General features: G+C 39.3%; 1 protein-coding gene across 2 annotated transcripts in view; it reads right to left on the minus strand.

Annotated features, from left to right (window-relative positions):
- The window catches only part of PTPRR (protein tyrosine phosphatase receptor type R), a 203,608-nt gene that overhangs the window by 168,789 nt on the left and 12,598 nt on the right, over positions 1–22,221 (minus strand). Inside the window, exon 2 of one of the 2 annotated variants that reach the window (XM_060245073.1) lies at positions 19,869–20,173. In XM_060245073.1, the coding sequence (XP_060101056.1) occupies positions 19,869–20,173 (305 nt within the window). Of the gene's footprint in view, positions 1–19,868; positions 20,174–22,221 lie in introns of those variants that run through there. The other variant, XM_060245076.1, reaches the window with a different exon arrangement.

Genomic DNA, 22,221 nt, shown 5'->3' on the forward strand with positions numbered 1-22,221 from the left:
GATGAATTCTACCCAAGTAGGGATCCAGGTTTTGGACTCCGTCCAAAAACAGCCATAGGCCTCCAGCAAACTGAGGAGTCAGTATCTTTATATGAGCATTTCCCATGACATAGCTCTGATACACATAATGTGGCATTTTAAATCTACTGGGCCCCTAGAGATCCAGGAAGGCCCCCCACTGGTCTCTGGATGCTAACTCCTGTCTGATTGTGGGGTGTAGGTTGAAGAAGTTTATGTTCACATTGGAGGTCTTGGTAGATGTACAGAGAGTCCCAGCGCAGATTCTACAATCCAGAGTGGAATGGAACCATTCTTCCCTTTTCCAGAACTTTTCAGAATGAAACAGCATACTTCTATTCAGTCCCAATTAACTGTTTTTCTTATTCACTCCATTTCCAATTTAGTACATGATCTTCAATATTAGATGACAGGATCCTAAATATATTTATTTGAAATAAGATCCAGTTAAGTGCAGAACAAAATCTGTGGGATTTATGGCCAAGAAGATTAGGTTGGACTATCAGGACTGTTAATTTGTTAATTGGCTTTGCTTTCAGTATGGTGTATTTGCCTGAATGTAGATGTGCAAGCAGTTGGCCCAAACCATCTGTTTCCTAGTAGGTATGGTAATGATCCTGCTCCAAATTAAATTTGTGCCACAATTTTCCCTATTTTGCTCATTCAAATTCAATACATATATCGAATTGAAAAATCTATTTAACTCTGGAGGAGATTACTCTCAGTACAGAAAAGTAAAAAAAGTCAAGCAAAAGCATGCAACTGCAGTTACCTGTGGTGTGAAAGAACTAGAACTCTATTAATCCCAATATCTAGAGTAGCATGTGTTGTCTGTACCTTTATTGTCAATGGATTTGGATCCAGAGAATCAAGTTTAGAAAAAATATTAACATGCAGGTGAAGCCAACTTATTTCACAACTGGAACAAAGACTCATATATTTAACTTAAAGTTACTTGAGATAGTAAGGTACAACTGTCCTTTGGCATATCCCACTGGAGCAGTGCCTTACTTGACTATCCGTCATTCAGTTTTCTGGAAATATTAAGCCTATTTATATTTTACTTATTTGATTCTTTCTCAAGCAGGTGGATAAAGAATGAGTACATGTGAATAATTTACACACATTGAATCAAGAGAATTATTAAAATGGAGGACAAAAAGTCTAGCACTGGTCTGTAAGTATGCTGAATATAATTAGACTGATTAAAATTAATTAATGTTTTAAAGTAAGTGGCCTGGTTTGATGCTAATTAAGTTGATGTCTCTCTTCTATAGCTTTCTTGGCTTTGATCTAAGAATCTTCAGATCCATGAACTTTTGTCCCACATCACGGCACATTATCTACGACTTCCTTGAAATAAGAACTTAGAAGAAAACTTACCAGACAATCGATAAGAGACATTTTAAACAGACAAGATGTATTGGACAGATGAGGACAAAACAAATTATTCCATTAAATGTGGGTTTTGGTCTATAAAGAAGCTACAGACTTGCCAGCAAAGCAGTGGGTAGTATTCATTAGCCTGTAGGATTGCTCTGCTAATTATCTAAAATTGCATTATATACAGCACGAAGGAAAACATATTAGCAGCCATTTGCCTAAATGATTCATAGCTACAAAAATATCTGCAGCTCACAGAAAGGTCAAAACAGAAATAAAATGATTCTTGGACAAGAAACCAGCATTATCAAATCAATTTATTCGAAACTGGAATCATTCTTCTAATAGAAAAAGATTAACAGAGGAAAAGTTACACATCTGTAACTTTTAAATCCTATTTGTGTCATCAGCTCCCATGTGCACAATGCCTCTGAACAGTGAAAAAACACACACCTTGACATAGTGCTCCAGCAACTGATAAAGAATATAAAAATCTATTTGTTTCAACAAATACTGATATACTTTATAATGCCAAACTTGTTGTGTTGATGCTACATAGTTAGGGCTTTCCCCATATGATCAGTAATCTAACTTTTTGAGGTTCTTGATCACATGGAAGGTAGCAATGTGTATGAACGTGTACAGATGCAAAGTCAATGCTTGTGTCAAAATAAAATGTAGGCAGGGAAGGGGGGCTTGCTGCTATGATCCTTCCCTTGTTGCATCTGTGCTTATTCTGCCCCCATTGCCCTACTGAAGAGGGCTTCTATCTGTATACATAGAGATAAAACAACACACATCCTATATATACAATCGCAAGCATATTGCCACTTTCTGGCTCTCCCATTGGCTGTGGCGTGTGATAATATTGGATTTATATCCCGCCCTCCACTCCGAATTTCAGAGTCTCAGAGCAGCTCACAATCTTCTTTATCTTCCTCCCCCACAACAGACACCCTGTGAGATGGGTGAAGCTGAGAGGGATCTCACAGCAGCTGCCCTTTCAAAGATTACCTCTGCCAGAGCTATGGCTGACCTAAGGCCATATTCACTGCTCCCAAGCGGCGCAATCACTTTTACATCTCTCACCAAGTCTTGGGCATTACTTAGGACTAAATCCAGGATCGCCCCACCCCTGGTAGGTTCTGAGACCATTTGCTCCATAGCACAGTCATTGAGAGCATCAAGAAACTCAATCTCTTTCTCTCTACCAGAACACATATTGACCCAATCAATCTGCGGGTAGTTAAAATCACCTATTACGACACAGTTTTTACGTTTAGCCGCTATCTTTAAGCCTTCCATCATATTATAATCGTCCTCTCTCTTTTGATTTGGTGGGCGATAACAAACTCCCATAGTTAAATTTCCTTTTGGGCCCTCTATTTCAACCCAAATCATTTCTAAAAGTGAATCTAATTCTCTGAACTCAGTCTTACTGGACCGTATATCCTCTCTGACATACAGAGCCACCCCACCTCCAACCCTTCCTTCCCTATCCTTCCGATATAACTTATATCCAGGAATCACCGTATCCCACTGATTCTTCTCATTCCACCAAGTTTCTGAAATTCCCACAATGTCTATGTTTTCTCCCAACACTAAACATTCCAATTCACCAATTTTACTTCGAACATTTCTAGCATTTGCAAACAAATATCTATAACTTCCCAGGCAAGCTATGCCCGCCACCTTCCTCCTGCCGCCTCGAGACTCTGGCAGACAGTCTATACTGTTTGTCACCATCACAGTGGACAACTCTGGTCCGTTAGAAAAATAGCAGCCAACCCTTTATCTCTTTGAGACGAGTCCTCCCGAACCAGAGACATTTCATCTCCTGTCGGCTTTCCCCCAAGATTTAGTTTAATCTGAGTGTGATTCTGGATGCCACCCTCATTTCCAAACCTGTTGCCAAGTTCTGTGCTGCCGGTTATAGCATTCGAAAGACTCGTTTTACCGCTTCTCAATTTTCAGATGTAACTCTTGATGTAACTCTTATACTGAACAATTTTCAGATGTAACTCTTATATTGAACATATTAAGACAATTGTGTATCCTAATACTTACTATAGCATAGATTTTATCTTTTGTGTTGAAGCTTTTAATTTCTTGTATTTCAATTGGTCTGTGACCGTAAATAAACTGTCTGTCTGTCTGTCTGTCTGTCTGTCTGTCTGTCTTCCTCTCAGTGGAGGCCCAGGTCACAAATGTAGCTAGACTGGCATTCTTCCACCTGTGCCAAATTAAGTAACTGGTCCCCTTCCTGTCTTGCGCTGACTTAGCCACAATAATCCATGCAACAGCCAACTCTAAATTAGATTACTATAATTTGCTCTATGCAGGGCTGCCCTTGAGATTGACCCAGAAACTGCAGCGGGTCCAGAATGCAGCTGTGCATGTTCTTACAGGAACTCCCCTTAGAGCTCATATCCAACCAGTCCTCCACCTGCTGCACTGGCTCCAGGTTGAATACTGGATCAAGCTCATGGTTTTGTATTAACCTTTAAAGCCCTAAAAAGTCTGGGACCAGCATACCTTCAGGACCACCTCTCCTGGTACATTCCCCAAGAGATGCTCCAGCGATAACAACCCTCTGGTGATCCCTGGCCCAAAAAGTGTCTGGCTGTTCTCAACCAGAACCAGGGCTTCTTTGGCCCTGGCTCCAACCTGGTGGAACACTCTTCTGGTTGAGATCCTGGTCCTGCAGGATATGGTGCAATTCCACAGGGCCTGCAAGACAGAGCCATTCTTCCAGGCCTATGGTTGAGGGCACCAATGGTGTCCATTCTAAATTGGCCTTCCTTTCTTCTCCCTTTCCTTTCTTCTTTCCTTTTCGCTTCCTTCTTTCCTTCTTACAGGACTGATTCTAGCATATTTATTTTCCCTCCCAAGATAAGGAGCACCAGGTTGTGCTCCTTTTATATACCATCGATTAGTTGTTGTTGTACTGTAGAACTGTTTAATATTTTTACTCTGTGAATTGTTTTATGAACGTTGGCACCTGCTCTGAGTCCTGTTGTGCAGGGGAGAGCAAGCTATAAATCAAATGAATGAATAAACATATCATACAGCATATATCATAATACTTCATTACAAATAGGATTATACATGTTTCATTAGAACCACTTTTTTATATGATGTTTCTTCTAGGCAGTGAATTGGACGTGCATCATGTCAGCCTTAGATCCTGAAGATACTTTTCACCCATTTCTTGCTGAAACTCAGCCAAATAAGAATTAAGCTCCATTACCAATTGTCAATCAGGAAGGACCTTCAAAGGAAGGACATAGAAAGGTAATATAACATTTGCTGTAGTAACCTTAACACAGTAAACCTAATGAAGACCAGTGCTTGGTTCTATTCCTCAGGAGGGGGGGTTGTAGAAAAACCCCAGCAGGAACTCATTTGCATATTAGGCCACACCTCCTGATGCCAAGCCAGCCAGAACTACATTTGGATTTATATCTCACCCTATACTCTGAATCTCAGAGTGGTCACAATCTGCTTTACCTCCCGCCCCACCCCACAACAGAAACCATGTGAGGTAGGTGAGGCTGAGCTTTTACAGCAGCTGCCCTTTAAAGGACAACTCCTACGAGAGCTATGGCTGACCTAAGGCCATTCCAGCAGCTGCAAGTGGAGGAGTGGAGAATCAAACCTGGTTCTTCCAGATAAGATTCCGTGCACTTAAACACTACACCAAATTGGCATGTTTTATTTTAAGCTTTAAACAAATCTTTGTGTTTGTCTGTGTCCTTTATAAAGTTTTTATCTTTGCTAACTTCCTGGCATTACATTTTATGTGTTTTAACAATTTATTAATAACATATAGTTACAATATTTAATTGTCTTTTTCTATACTAACTCATATGATATTTCTGCCCCCCCTCCCTCCAATATTTGACTTCCCCGAAGTTATAAATTTAAGCTCACTTATAAAGGTACCACTAATCTATCAAAGTTCAATACTTTTCTTTTCTCATTAATACTAAAAAATTGTCCAATGTCTTTTTACGTTCCACTCTTTCTCCATATATCCTTTAAATTTCTTCCACTCCTTTTTGAATAAATCTAAGTCATAGTCTCTTAAAGTTGTGGCATTACATTTTATGACATACATTGCTCGGCCTGACAAGGTCTTATTTATGTCCGAGCTGGCTCTCATAACAAATGAGTTCAACACCCCTGATTTAGACGTTCCAGAGCTCCGCTCCTGTGAGCTCCTCCTCAATGAGGCCTGATTACAGGGATATCATCCAACCAGAATCATTTGCCAATATTACTGCCAGATATAACTGTCATGAATGGCATTGTGCGTCTTGCCCCATCTCACACTGTTCTCTGGTGCTTTTCAGTATTTTCCCCACTCCAGCTGTTTCTGATACTGGAGCTGTACTGCTGGAGAAAAATGCTGAACCCTCCAGAGTGCAACAAAGTGAAGTGTGTGGGGCATCAGGAAGGATTCAGTCCTCCTCTCTTTCATGCTCTATTTTGGGATTTTGGTTTTTTTAAAAAAGTCTTGTCTCTACCTGTTAGCTAAGAAGCCCAGGAAAGAAGGAAAACTCACTGTCACATCTCCCTCTGCTTGATCTGCATGGGAGAAATTTAATCACCTGTAAAAAGGGAACACTGTCCATCTGTAGTTTGGCAGACTGGATCATTCAGGTGAAGGGAGTGGAAATTTTACAGTTGGAAATATGGTTCCCAATGAAGCCTATGGATATTACTATTAGGTAGACATATTATGACTACCTTTACTTTTAATATCAAATAAGTAAACTCAAAGATTTAAAAAGGCAAAAGAACAGACTCATATAATGGTTCCTCCCATATAATTCAAATGAATGGTTGCAGAATTAAACCACATTCCTTTTTTTTTTTTTTAATCTTTTAATACTTCAAAGTGGCACTTTAACCACAATTCAGCTCTAGTTGCATATGTCACATCAACTCTGGGGACCCCTGGCAGAGACTCTCCTCCAACTTTGCATCAGATACCTCAATTGTGTTAAATATATCCAGATCCAAATCAGACCTGGGGGCATGTGTGGATCTCCCTTGCACGGGTCAGTCTTGTATTGACTTCTGTGAACTAGGAAGGGGGTCACTTTGCTTAGGGTGATAGTGCAGGTCACAAGTATGTTTTTCTTCAGAATATGGTTTGTTGAAAGTCTAGAAAGCAACATGAAGACAATACACACAACATATATTTAGCCTATGTTCCCATGTAGAGTACTAATTGCTTGATTTTTTGTCATTATGTATAATGCTCACATGTATCTAAGTCTCTGTTCTCTTTCCATCTTTCACACACAGTGATTTAAAAGCACTCCAGAAATCCACTTTCATAACAATTCTATCTAACGTGAAAAATATTCAAGGAAAGTTGTACTCACTCCACAGCATGCAGAGAGCTGCATTTTCCATTTGCTATCTGTGACAGGGGAGATGGTTCTACTAAGCACTCCCATGGAATGATCATTCTGTCATTGCTTCAGGTGTCAAAATTTACCTTTCAGAAAATGGCACAGTAGGCACAGGTAGCAATTTCAAACAAGTTTTGGTTTATTTAAACAGACTGGCAGGGAAGGGATGGGATATTTACAAAGGTTTTTGGTATTTAGAAGATGAAGGCAGACATTTAAAATTGAACACAGAACTACGTCTGAGGTTACTGACTTCACAAGATACAGTGTTACCTTTCAGTTGAGTTAACTTTTACTAAAGGTATCCTCAATGTTAAAAGCCTGTCTTTTTATAGCTGTTCTAGATTTCTGGGTAACTTTCCAACTTCCTAATCACACAATCTTGAGTGTACTCTCCTTTGTCCCTTGGGTTATAAAACTAAGGTCTTTCCAGTAGACCTCTTTCTCTGGCACAATAGTTACTAATCTTCCCTTTAAGATAAATAAATGGCACCTTTTGAGGGCCTTTCACTGCCACTTCAAAACCTTTTGCCAAAGCCTGATCTAGAAGATTTCCAGTCTTTTCCCCCTTTGACACTAAGTTTAATACAGGAAACTGTTTTCCTTCTCAAGACGTGATTCTGTGTTTTACAAATACAGAGATGGTTCTTAACTTCTGGAAACAGCCTTCTACCAGAATTTCCACTATTCAAAGCCACCCCACACTGGCTCTGAATCAGACTCTGCTTTGTGTCTCTTGTCACACACTAGAAAGCATCACACAGACCACCACTCTCTTTTCAGTCACTCTCCAACTTCTCCAACTCAGTAACTGCTTTCTACAGCTGTCCAACTGTCACACTCTTTTGACTGTTAGAAGCAGTTCACCAATCAGAGTGAGTTCCCTTAGCTGTTACTCACTTGCAGTTCCATTATCTGTCACTCACATGTACTGTCTCTCAGCATGCATATGCCTGCTGTATATCACACCATCAATCAAAAGATTAACAAGACCACTGGTGCCACTCACCAACACAAGTACAAAAATATAAGATCTAACTATTAATTTTAAATAAATAACACTAATGTTTTAAATACCACTGAGCACATAGGTTGTCTTTCCCAGCCTTTCTTAGATCTGGAGTCAGGGGATGGTTTTCCTCCCTGCTAGAGATGCCAGCCTCCAGGTAGGACTTGGAGATTCCCCCAGAATTACAGTTCAGCTCCAGACTAAATAGACCAGATCTCCTGGAGAAAAATGTATGCATTGGAGAGTGGACTTCTGGCTATTTTACCTGATTGTCTCCTGTCTGCTTTTTTCAGGCTATTGGTGGGGTGGTGGGATATTTCTCAATGAAAGTCGTGTATGAGGCTATTAGCCACTGTGTGTGTGTGTATTTGGCCACTGTGTGATACAGAGTGTTGGACTGGATGGGCCATTGGCCTGATCCAACATGGCTTCTCTTATGTTCTTAATTTAATCCTCTAGCTATGGCTAAAATTCAAAATAGCTACGTATGCTGTGCCCTTTTTGGAGAAATCTAGCAGTCTCAGAATAACAAATGGAGACCCACTAGTTACCAAGGCAGATATATAACTGGAACCTTTCCAAGGGCACACCTGCTCCAGGGCACACCTTTCCTTCTCCCTTGTTAGTTGTTGGCTGCCATGTGTTCCATCCTTCAATAGGATTTTGCTTAAGCAGCACCATACAAGAGGAAGCCTTGTGCCCTTTTCAAAAAACTAACAGATTGATTCAAGTTCCCTATAGAACAGAGCAGGAAAGAAGCCCCAAACAATTGGTTTTAATTTATAAATGAAAACTGACACATTAAATGTATTCTGTGTTTCTTTTCTTTTAACATTTTAGAAAGCAGATAAAAATAAACAAATAAAATAAATATGTGCATTGAGATTGTTTTAGCAAACAGTAGACTCCAACACAATCTTTTCTGCTATTGCCACAAAGACTAGCATCAAACATAAGGCTGGCATAATAGTTCATCCCACAGTTATCACTGCAACAGTGGACTGAAAAAAGCAAAGAAGAAATGAGGCCACCAAATGCAGGCACTCCTGAGTTCTTTATGCAAACAAAATCTAGAATGACAGAACTGGAAAGATGCTGGAGGCTACTGAGGGCTCCTTGCAAGGCATGAGGAATGCTTGCTGGGTGTGCTTGTAACAGTTATTCACAGAAAGGGCACAAATAATTTTTTCCACTGCTAAACAAAAGATTCAAGCCCTGCATGGCCTGAAGGGCTGCTAATGAAGCAAAACCATACTGAGCCATAAAAAATGAAAGTGGCCAAATGGGAGGAACAATGATACTAAGATGAAATTAAATGAGAGACATATACAGAGTGGCCTACTTCTACAACACAAATTGCATGAAGAGTCCCATTGTGGAGCCAGTGGAAAGCACAAATCCAGTTTTAAGGATATTTCCACATTCTGTGGAGCATTCTCTGAAATTTATGTTTGATTCACCTAGAAAAGAATGGAGTTCTTTTTTCCCTGAATGTTTCTTCTTGCTTAGAGGAAAAATCACCCCTGGCAAATCCTATTCAACCAAGAGAGCTCCAACCTAGCTGGTGAGGTAGGTCGTTACCAGACCTTGCAGTTTCAAGGGTAGAGGAGAGTGAGGATACAATCCAGCTCTTCAGCCAGTAGTTTCCAGCTACCAAGAGAAACATTCAAGTTCTATTACAATGGAAGCCCTTACTAGGATTAGCTCTCAGGCAAAGGAGACATTCCAAACAAACAGAAGAATCCCAATAGCCAACAATCATTTTTTAAAAAAGTTTATTTAGAATATGCCACATACATATCATTCCACAAAAAGAGGAGAGGGAAAAGTCAAAAGTATTCTGGGATTTGGAGTAAATATTAACAGTAAAATTCATTAAAATGTTTACAGTTGAGGGCCATATCAACAAAGAATCAAGGTAGGGAAGATCAACATTACATCTCAAGTTTGATCAGAAAGTTCCCCCTACAGAATGTTTTAGAATCTAACCCATACCACAGGGAAAAGGCTTCTACTATTCCCTCTTTCCTGAAGTACCTGGGATCTGCCAACAAGAAAGGGGGGAAAGCTCCAGGTTCACATACAAGCTAAGGGGGAACCACCAATCATTTTTTAAATCACATAAAGTCTCACCTCCTAAGAATTCTAGGATATGACTCCGTGAAGCTTTTGGCAAACTTGTCAATCCATTCACCACCACCTTTCTGTTAGGGAATTCTGTTTGAAATTCTATTTCTTTATCTCAAACAGTGCGATGGATTACTGGGTCAAATAATCATTGAGAGGCATTTAATATGAAAAAGCAAAAACATATTTATTACTACAGGGAAAGGATACTGGGAGATAAAACAACAAACACTATAGAACTACATGCTTACACTAGAAGATCATGTGCTTAATGGAGGCTACTTCCTCTTTCTTCTTGACCTCTCTGCCTGAACAAAGGAAGTCACCTGACTAACTGACCAAACAGACAAAACAGATTTTCCCACTTCTAGACCTTGATTGACAGCAGTCAGTATCTTCTTCCTAGGTCATGCAGACAATAGGGAATCAGACACAGTGTTAACCCTATAATGACTGGAACTTTAGAACATTGCAAAGGACATACAGAACATATATATATATTTCCAACACCCCTTCTCAATGTCTAATGTCAAAGTTATTATACATTCAATAGTCATTACTCATTATTCACTGTAACATTCACATCAACTAGATTCATCATTTCATGTAAACGTTCAAATCAAGCACAAGGTAATGGCTTTTTAAGTATATCAGCTACCATAGCTTCTGTACAACAATATTCTATCTTAATCAGCCCCTTCTGGTGTAGATCTTTCACTAGCTCACATTTAATACCAATAGATCTACTTCTGGCTGTTCTACTTTCCTCTTTACATATAGCAATATATGCTTGGTTATCTTCAAACATTACAATAGGTACAGGTTCTTTTATCTTGAAGTCTTTCAGCAGATGAAAAATCCATTCAAGTTCACTGCAGGCACTGGCTACTGACACACACTCAGCTTCTGCTGTAGATTGTGCCACTATAGTCTGTTTTCTGCTAGTCCATTCTACAAGTCCATGTCCGTAGAAGAACAAGTATCCACTGGTTGATCTGTAATTGCACAATTCTTCTGCATAGTTGGCATCCATGTATCCAACTAGTCTGGGATTCTCAGAAGGTTCAGTGATCAGTCTTAAGTCCAGAGTTCCTTTTAAGTATCTGGCAAGTTTCTTTACTGCATTCCAATCATGGTGATTAGGCAAACTGACTTTTCTGCTCAATATTCCAACAGTAGCTGTAATATCAGGTTTGGTAGTTTTACTCAGGTACAGGAGTTTTCCTGTAGCTTCTCTGTACTCTCTGATGTCTTTGAGTGGTTGACACTCTGAGCTCTCAGGTATGCAGGTTCAAGTGGTATCTTAGATTCTTTACAGTCTCTCATGCCAAGAGATTCTATAAAGTCCATAATCTTTCATCTCTGGCACAGTTGAAAGGTTCCATCCTCGAGTCTCCCAATCTTTATTCCTAGGTAGTATTTATCTCCAAGTCTTTGGACTTCAACCTCTTTGTTCAGCTTTTCAACAATGTCTTTAATGTCCTCTTTGTTCTTGCACCTCACAACCAAATCGTTAATGTAAACCAGAATGTATTGATATTCTCCATCTGTAAGTCTAGTGTACATGCAGGGTTCAGCTTTCCCTTGCTCAAATCCTTGTTGCTGTAGTAGTCCAGTTATTTTGTCATACCAGCTTTTCGCAGCCTGTTTCAAACCATGCAGTCCTTTGTTGAGTTTGAAAACATAGTTCTCTTTGCCAGGGACTTAAAAACCTTCAGGTATTTCCATATAGATTTCCTCTGATAGCTCACCATTAAGAAACGCTGTCTTAATGTCTAGGTCAGGGGTGGGGAACAGTGGGTCTCCAGATGTTTTTTGCCTACAACTCCCATCAGCCCCTGCCATTGGCCATGCTGGCTGGGGCTGATGTGAGTTGTAGGCAAAAAACATCTGGAGAGCCACTGTTCTCCACCCTTGGTCTAGGTGCTCTACAAGCGTATTCCTAGATGCTGCCACACTCAGTAGTGTTTTAAGTGTAGCACTATTGATAACTGGTGCAAAAGTCTCTGAATAATCAGTTCCAAATTCTTGTGCATATCCTTTGGCTACTAGCCTTGCTTTGTACAAGTCTATAGTCCCATCGTCTTTGTATTTTATTTTGTAGACCCATTTGCATCCAACAGGCTTTCTTCCTGCAGGTAACTTTGTAAGAGTCCATACATGAGCATTGCTCTGGTCATTTTCCGTAACACACAATTAAGTCTTTCTGCACTCCCATTCTGCTGTGGAGTGTATGGGACAGTCACTTTGTGTTCAATCCCTTCTGTTTTCAGAAATTTCTTAAACTCATTATTGCAATATTCATCTGTCAGCAAGCTTTGAGGTGCATGCCCAAATCTGTTTTTAACAATGGCAACATATTCTTTACATTTATCAAGAGTCTCATCTTTTGATTTGAGCATATAGACAGTGCTATATTTTGTCTTTGCTTCTTGAAAACTGAGAAAAAATTATTTCTCCCAATCGAGGCTGTTATAGGCCCAACAATATCACTGAATATTGTTTCCAAAAACCTTTCATTATGCACACTGCTTTTTCCACTGAAGCAAGGTGCAGTTACTTTTTCTCTCAGACAAACATCACATCTTTCCTTGGATTTATCACAATGCACAACATCAAGTCCATAATCCTTTAGCAACTTCTCAACACTTTGCATGCTTCTGTGTACTGACTTTACATGCCAAGCATAAACACATCTCCCATGGTCACACTTTCTGCCTTCAGTCTGGCAAACAGTCTTTTCCACAACATCAACAGCACCTGACCTTTAACTTAAGTCCATAATATAATGGGCTCCATTTCTTTAATCCAGTTTAAAACTAATTACAGAATTCTTCGGAATGATTTCACCATCATCTCCTTCATCAAGATATACAGCATAATTATTTCTTATAAGCACTTGGCTTGAAAGTAAATTCCCAATTGATTCAGGTGCATAAGCTACATTTTTCAGTCTTACTGGCATTAAATCTCCATCAGTGGTAAGCAATTTCATTTTGATCTCACCCACACCACAAACTTGTAAGGGTTTCTGGTTGGCACCTATCATTTCAGGCCTCTGATTTTCATCCAACTCTGAAAACATGCCTTTATATCAATAAATATGCATAGAAGATCCACTAGCAATCAAAAATCTTCCTCTTTCACCAATAAAATTCACATTATTAACATGCATAGTATTTTCTCTATTCTTTTCTTTGTTCCCACCTGGGCCATGTGGCTTGGAAAATTTCTGGTTTAAAAATTTCTGGCTGTGATTATTTCTATGGCCACCAGGTGGTGCCCGTGTTCCCTCATTTGAAATATATGCTTTAAAATTGCTATTCCTTTGTTCAATGTCCTTGTCCCCAGATCTGGAGGCTGCTTCCTCCTCGATAGCATTTAACAGGCCTTCCAACCTCAAATCTTTTTGCAGTCCCAAAATCATCTTAATTGGCTTGTAGCTGTTTGGTAGAGCTTTTAAATAGTTGAGATTAAGTCTCATTCTGCAATAGCCTCACTAAACTCCTGTAGTCTGGATAGCATGCACATAAGTTCCTTCAGATGTTTAGTCACATTCTCCCCTTCTTGCACTTGAAAACCAAATATTTTGCCCTTTAAATCATAGGAGTTTTGTTATATTTATCTTTAAGGCATTCAAGCATTTGTTTTGCAGTTTAAAGAGTGCGCAATTCAGGAATTTCATATGCCTCAAGAGATTCTAAAATGAGAGTTTTTGCAAAACCATCTAGCCATTTAAAATTTGATTTTTCTTGCTCATTCTCAGGGGGATTTTCAGACAAAACTCATTCAGCTCCATAAATCTCATGTCTTTGCGTTAGGAGCGAGAGCCAGAATGAGAAACTATTCTTAGTAAAATTCAGGGTACTAAATCCTATCACTGGTAGGTTACTCACAGTACCAAAACCAAGATTTGCAGTGGCTGTCCCTGAAGATGTGAAAACAGAAGATCCAGTGGCTCCTCTCTCTGGGTTCGACATTTTTCACAGCAATCAGGCAGGGCACGGTTAAAGATTCTTCCTTCCTCACTGGAGAGAAAAGGCAACTGAATGTGTGCGCGTGGTTGCAGCAAGGTTCTTCCAAGGTCTCTGATGTAATCCACAGAAAAGGGTTAAAAAGCTCCAAAAATTCTCTTTCTAGCACATCTGAGGCTTTTAGACAAAAGTAGCAGCGTTTCCAGATCATGACAATCTGAATTCAAATCTCATTTAAGTCAGAACGCTCTCAGTAATGGCCAGAGAAAAAAAGGCGTCGTTTTTCTCCTTTCTGATTGCTTTTTTTTTTTACTATGATGAATGGGAAAGATGCTGTTTTCCTCCCCTGCCTTTAAAGGCAATTGTATTTGCTGCTTGGTTTAAGTTCTTCAAAGCAGCAGGCTTGTGGCCAATTTTAACTTTTATTTTCAGCCCAGGCTTTTCTATGCCTTAAAAGCAGGTTCTTGAAACATATTTTCTCCTTTCTTTCCCTCCTTTCCTCTTTATATCTCCTCAGCCTGGGGCGGGGGGGGGGGGGAAGAGAGGTGTGTACACCCCACATAAATTACTAATTTCTGTTGACCCCATTCACTCTTTTTTTTGCCCTTTGACCCCTCACTTAGTCCCTTGGCACATGGCTTTTGCCTCTGAGTTGGTGGGCTATTGCATGAGCAATGCCCCTGGGTGCAAATCCCTTGCCATAGTTGTGCCTTCCAAGAGTTAGCATAGTTACTCTCCATTTGTTAGATTGGGGCCACTTCGCTTTTCTAGGCTTCTCTTCCGGGTCCCCTGTCTATAGCCTCTATAATTGCATATTCATTGTTGGATGTGATAATTCTAGCTTTTTCTGTTGGGCAGCCTGGTTCCAGTTTTTTTTTTTGCTTGGGACAAAGTGATTATCATCTCCAGGAATCACATTTATCATCTCCAGGATTATCATCTCCACGAATATCAGAACAGGCCTAAAACTTCAAACATTGGTAAGAACCTGAAAAGTTTCCTGAGGCTTCCCCCTCTCCCATTACACAGTATGCACAAGTGTATCAATAGGATAAAATAAGATGCACAATAAATTTCAAACAGACTTCTACAAAAGCCTTGTTAATCATAACTGTAATAGCTGAACAGTCCCAGTTTTTTCCTTCAGAGAAAAATTCCTACCAAGTGCATTCAGAGGAAAATAAGAGAACTGTACCATTTAGAGTTCTGTTCCCTTAATCAACTGAGCTGAATCCCTTTCCCCTCTTTTCTCACTATACAACTTACTTTTACAGTGAAGTCAATACTAGTGGTTTAGTTATTTTCATGTCTGTTTTCATTCAGATCAGATTTCAAGTGTATGTTAAAAGCAAAAAGTAAGATGACTTGCATTTCATTTCTTCAAAAATCGATTGTTGATTTGACCTAGACACCTCTTGAAAGGGCTGTTCATTCAGCCTTAAATCTGAACAATATAGCCTCTCAAATTTGTATCAGTTAAAATTCAAATGACTGTAACTCACAAAACTGCTCTTAGTTACCTTAATGTGAGTAAAACCAGCCAGGACAATGAGTGAAACCCATCATGCCAATGGTCAAGTCAGGAAATCAAATTGTGAAGTGGGAGGTGGAGAAATCAGCTCTGATTATTTTTTTTTTAATTTTAATTTATTTCTAGTTCCAGTAGAATAGCCCAGAATAGCCCGATTTTTTCAGATCTCAGAAACTAAGCAGGGTCAGCCTTGGCTAGTATTTGGATGGGCAACTTCCAAGGAATACCAGGGTCATGACACCGAGAAAGGCAATGACAATGACATAAATTTATGGCACTTCACACCTGATCTACGACATCAATCTGCTTTTTATCACTCTCCAATGTTTTTTCAGCCCAGTTAACAACATTAACTAACAAACACAGACTCCAATTTGTGATTCTTTTACTCTGCTAAAAACATTCCCATGATTCTACATACTAACTCACTGCCCACTTATATTAAGAACTGCTGCTTGCCATTCCAGTTTTGTCTGATGAAGTCTGCTTAGAGCATACGAAAGCTTGCATTCTGAATAAAACTTAGTTGGTCCTAAAAGTGCAACTTGTCTACTGCTTTGTTCTATAACTTCCAGTAAGTAGCTCCCACTCCCAGGTTCCAGAGTGGAACATCTATCTACTGACCGGACTCTTTAGTTTTTTTTGTTTTTAGAGTCTATACTGAATCATATGGAAAACTGGCAATGCTATATCACATTTTATTTCAAGCATTAAAAAAGGGGAATCCACTTTGAACTCTATAAAAACCCATCATTTAATCACCAATATAATAAATAGCACTCTGAATCTGTGACTCCTCCATATGATCTAATCAAACACTTGTCTTAAAGCACTTAGAAATGGCATCCCTGTTGATCCATAACAGAAAAATCATGACAAGTGATATATGACCAATATTTTCTGGCAGTAGCAAGCCCCTGGATGTTACAAGAGATTATCCCAGAAAAGGCAAAATCAATATTTCCTACCCCATGCTATCAAAATGCTCAGCATTTTCCCAGGCTGACTTTAGAGAATACCCATTAGCACCACTCCTTTATAGACAGATTAATAAAATTATTATTTTGGCCTGGCTACGCCCACAGAATTCCTGGCATTTGTAATGAACTGTCCTTCAATGAATTATCCTGCAGTGGAGAGGCTGTATTTTTACAGATTCCTTTTCTATAGTATAAATTCAGATTCTAAAAACCAACTCTCTGGTAACTGCTTGCGGTATGACAGCTGCCTTGGAATACTAAAGAAGCCAGGCTGCTGAAGAGCTTCCCCAAAGATGTTCCTGAGGGAAGAATATGCTTCTCCTTATTGAGCATGGCAGTTGGCCTTCCAATTCAGAATAATGCTTTGATATTTTATCCATCCCAAGAAGGCAGTTGTTAATATGGTTTCTCAGATCTACTAACAGAAGGCTTAGTGCTCTAAACAGAAGCTAACATTGTACTTAAATCACACTGGCGCACCTAGACTATATTGCCGATACAGCTCTTGGTTAGGCCACCCCTCATTAGAGTGCTAGTTTCTGTTTTGCACAAATGTACTAACTCCTTTCCCACTAGACATTTGATGAAGATTTATATGCAGGCATGACTGATAGCTAACATGCCTCATACAGGCTTCAGGTATTTAAAACAAAACCAGAAACATTCAAACCATATCTATAGGAAGCCTTTGACTTAAATTCTTGTCATGCAAGATGTCATATTAAATCTTGCAATTGTCTATACTTCTTTTTGCCTTTGATAAGGGTGCATGCTTTTAATACTGTTTTATCTAAAGCTTTATTCAATGCGGGGGTTTTTTTTAAAAAAAATCTTTATGGAAAAATTGGCAGTTCACTGGAGGTTCTTTGGTTGTAGAGAAAGAGTTTCCATCTTGCTTTATGAAGATCTGGCAACTGGGTCACTCAAAAGCTCTTTATGTCTAAATCTGAGTATTATTCAGCTCAGCCTGAAAAGTGAACGCACCTCTGAAGTGGTCTCATTTCTATGGCTGGGCTCTGAGCTCACTGTAATCAGAAGTATTTTTTCCTTCAGTGGAACACATTTTGGAGCACATCTTCTGGCCTACAAAAGTCTTCTGCAATTTATTGTGATACTCTGGTATGCCACTCATGGTTAAGACTTCTGACCAATTTGGAAAGCATTCATAATTATGCTTGCTGTATACATTTTCACACCTTCCTCCCCAATGCCAATCATTGGTTGTGTTCTACAGGACAGATAGTTTCAGTTGGCATCCACAGCTAACTTCTGCCTTTCAAAGCAGATGGTGACTTCATAGGGGTGCCTATTGAGCAGCCTGCAATTCTTCCATATGGTCCTTATCCATCCCTGCTTCTTGCACAAACACATTCACTAAGGGAGGCACATCTAAAAGGGCACATTTTGAAGGACCTCCTCCTCCTGTATTGTCCTGTTTTCCAGTTAATAAGATCTCAAGCCCTGCTCTCTGTTCCTTTGTTTTCAGGGTTGGTTGGTAGGACTACAGACAGGTGGCACCTGGCCTGTGGAATACCATTCCCCTTGCAGTTTACTTGGTGCCTTTGTGTCAGGCCAAAATGTTTCTCTTTACAACAGCTTTTAATTGAAAAAGATCCCTTTGAAAGACCCTGCTTCAATATCCAGGACCATTCTATCAACATCACAGTAGTCTGCTTTTTAAATGTATGCTGCTTTTATGTCCTGGCAGGTTTTATTAACCTGGTTTATGGCTTTGATTTTTTTTCATGTGTGCCTTACTTGGCAGTAGTGTTTTGAACTGCATACACATTTTCTAAAAAAACAAAAACAAATCTCACTTATAAAATAAAGATTTTGCCCATAACCTTCTATCCAAACAGAGTTCTAAGACTGAGAAAGACTAGGAGGTATTATCTATGCATAGAACTGCAGCCTAAAACTGTAGGAATTACTGGAGAAGTTGGGATTTCTTCTTGTGTTCCCAGAACAACACTGAAAAGCCCACCACCATACAGACTACACTGTCTGTGGAATTTCTATAAACTCTGTCAAAGGTGTACTGAGATGGCAAGAGATTTGTGGGGAGGAGTATGATCAAAGCCCGAACTGGAAGTTCTTGTAATGGTTTGACCCATGTTTTTCTCTAGCCTGTAATCTCTTTAACCTTATTCCTCCAGCCAGAGCTGGACTGGTTCCTTTCTACCATCATCAAGGCCTCAGATTTAAAACTTGCTTTGCGTGGATAACTGCAAGCTAAAGCCTCCAGCAATTGTAGAGCATGGAGATGGGATGTTTATCTGCCAGATCCTTGCAGTGAGCACCATGGGAAGTACATTTCTTGGCAACAGAATGCAAGCTGTTGGCTTATTCAAGAAGAGATTGTGGTGGGGGGGGGGGAGAAATATAACCAGGAGTAGTAGTGTTTTGGGGGTCCAGGGCAAAAGTGTGGCTATGGAATCATTGCCACAACCACCACCACCCCAGCCTGGTCCCATCCCAGACTCAAGTAAGAGGTAACCTTTGTCCTGTGTATGGTGAGTGAGAGTGTGTGTGGCAAATGCTAAGCCAGCTAGTTTCTGTCAGAGCTAGGATTACCAGTCCCCCTTGGCAACCAGTGGGGACTGAGGGGGTTAGGGATGCAAGAGCAAGGTTGGGAAACTCCTGGAGATCTGAGGATAGAGCATGGAGGGACAGGGACTTAAATGGAGTACAATGCCATAGAGTCCACCCTCCAAAGCTGCCACGTTCTCAAGGGAACTGAACTCTGTAATCTGGAGATGAACTGTAATTCTGGGGGTTCCCAGGTCCTAGCTGGAGGCTGAGGACAGTCAGGCTGCACAGCAGCCATGTCTTCCTCTTTTTTTTCCTTCCGGGGGGTGGGGGGTGGGATAGTCAAGGACACTTCAGCCCCAGGCAACTGCTGCTGATGTCCATGGCTTAGATTGTCCCTAAATATAACTCTTAGAACATGAAAAGTTTTGCATATTCTCATAAACAGGTTTTTATAGGGTTTATCCTATAAAAGCTATATTTTATCTACTTCCTAGACCACACAAAGCAACAACACAGGAAAAATTAAATTAATTAGCATTTCAGCTCTTTCTTAGACTCTGTTTTTAAATATTTGTAGACACTACCCTTTTTCTATATTCTGTGCAGAAGAGCAGAATTAGGTCAAGTTTACTGAGCATATTACTAAGCAGGACACATATAAATGTAGATGTTCCTAAAATGTCTAGCTACATCTGAGGGATACTGATTTTGTTCAGGATGGATTTGCAGGTCCCTTGATTTAAACACGCATCCCATCAGCAGCTTGTGACCAGCTCCCATCAGTGTTTCTCTTGGGACAGAAGCCACCAATCCCACAGACTAGAGAGCAACTCAGGAGCTTAGCATGTATGACAAGGAGCAGGAAAAGAGACAACAGAAGATACTTACCACAGTAATCACATTTGTTGCTGGAATGGGTAGATTTTCCACTTCCTGATCGTCACCTGTCATAGCTAAGAGACTGAGAGATGGGTCATATGCAGGTCTCGAAAATGCTGACTTCAGTATAATTGCAGGGTGCAGTTTGCTTATTTTGTCATGGGAAGACAGATGAGATTTGGGTCCATAATCCTCCTGATCACTTGTATCCAAACTTTTTTCAACACTTTGCACGTGATGATAAATGAAGATAGGCTTCCCACTCTTTCTTTGATGAATTGCCAAGAAGTGGTCATTGTCTCCAGAAAAGAAATCTGTGGAAAAACAAGAGAAATAGGAGAAAACACTAATGAATTCAACAGTGAAGAATCTAATAATTATTTTATGTTTCTTATTAATCTATTTGGGATACATGGCAGAAATGTCTCAATAAGTAAAAAGTTTCATTTGGTAATTCAGATTTAATGTCATCCAAAGGAAGTGAGCTGCACTGGAGAATATGGAAGGAAAAAAACTGAACATGATACTTTGTTTCCTCTGGGTGCATGTTTAATTGCTTAAATGAAATATGTTTTGGGGGAGGTTTCTTTTTTTCTATTTCTTTTAAATGAGATTGCATTCCTCACACACACATTATGCACATTAAAACAGTCTTCTTAAGTCCTACTCTCTGTGCCCAAGCCAGGAATGCTCACCAGGCATCTACCTTACTGTCCATTAGACAAGCCAAAGACAAATCTTTTTTAACTTAAGTGTCCCTGGTTTTTAATTTAAGTGTCCACCATTTCTATGGTCTTCTTGCCTGAAGACTGTTTTACAGATATCACTTTAGGTTCCTGAACATGGTTTTACGTTTTTATGCTCCTAGCTTGTTTGTATGACTTGTTCTATTATTAAAAACTCTTACTTTGTGGGTTTACTGTATTTTTTAAAATTGTAAACTGCCCTGAGTAGATATCAGGAGTAGTGGTATATACAGTTTCTAAATATGGTTGCAGGTCTGTGTTGGAAAATACCTAGAGACTTTGAGGGTGGATCTGAGAGAGAGCAGGATTTGGGGAGGGGAGAGGCCTCAGCATGGTACAATTGTCCTGCTACACCATTTGTTGGACCATTTTGTTGCACTGAATATTGAAATTGATTTTATTATCATGTTGTTGTGATTTTATTGTTTGTGATTTTACTGTGATTTTATTATTTATGTTGTACTCTGCTCTGAGCCCCTATGGGGGAATGAGCGGAATATAAATAAACAACAACAACAATAATTATAATAATAATTGTTTTCAATGTCAGATTTTTTATTTAAATAAATAAATCTTTATTAAAAACAAAGATCTTTGACTTACAAATGCATATGAAGAGCATAAAATTATATCATTCAATAGCATTGCAAAAAATAGTCAAAATAAATACTGCATAAAATAGCATGAACAGAGAAATAATAACTAAATACGAGTCAACCAGATAATACACCCAGAATGCGCCTCTCAGATCTTAAACAACTAAAAATGAAGCCAAGAATGATAAGTGCAGTTGGAAGGAAGAATGCATTGTTCTGACATAAAATTTAAAATTGGGGCCCAGATAGATCTAAACTTGATATGAGAACTTTCTAAATTTGAAAAGTTGTGGTTCACAAAGGTCGCAATTTTATGCATGATAATTTGATCCCAAACTTTATCATACCAGACTCTTAATGAAGGAGGTGAGAGAATTTCTGGGGTCCTCCTTCCTGAGCTAAGACAAAAATGAGTGAGCTGGAGGCTAAAAAATCTGTGAGCTAACTCACACTAACTCAGCTTAGAGGGAACACTGGTTACAAGAATAAAAAAACGGAATAGACTGATTAAATACTTTTTGATTCCTACCTACAATATATTAGCAGTGTCATCCTAAGTGGAGTTATACCCTTCTAAATGGATTGATTTCAATAGACTTAGAAGGGTATAACTCTAATTGGGATTGATTTGTTAGATTTAGTCATTACTAGATTAAGTTGATTCAAATCTTTAATTAATCACTGTTGGAGGAAGGAATTAAACAGGTGGGAGCTAAGGTCACATTTATTTTCTGAGTCTTTTTTTGTTCTGGAGCATTACTGGAATAAAGAACGAAAAATTAAATTATTTAGGTGGCATTTCTATTATTAACTCAGTTGCCAGGACTCTCAAAAAGTCGCTTAGGTTCAAAATGCAAATGTATTAATTTATTATTAATTACCTGCCATTAAACTGACACATCTTTAATTGGTTAACACTTCTACCAATAATGATGGCAATTTGTAAGTTGGGTGCTGGCACAGTGTAGTGGTTAAGTGAAAGAATTGTGCCCTGGCAAGTTCAGATCTCACCACTACAAT

Source organism: Heteronotia binoei, chromosome 8 (assembly GCF_032191835.1).
Source record: "Heteronotia binoei isolate CCM8104 ecotype False Entrance Well chromosome 8, APGP_CSIRO_Hbin_v1, whole genome shotgun sequence".
Taxonomy (NCBI): Eukaryota; Metazoa; Chordata; class Lepidosauria; order Squamata; family Gekkonidae; genus Heteronotia; species Heteronotia binoei.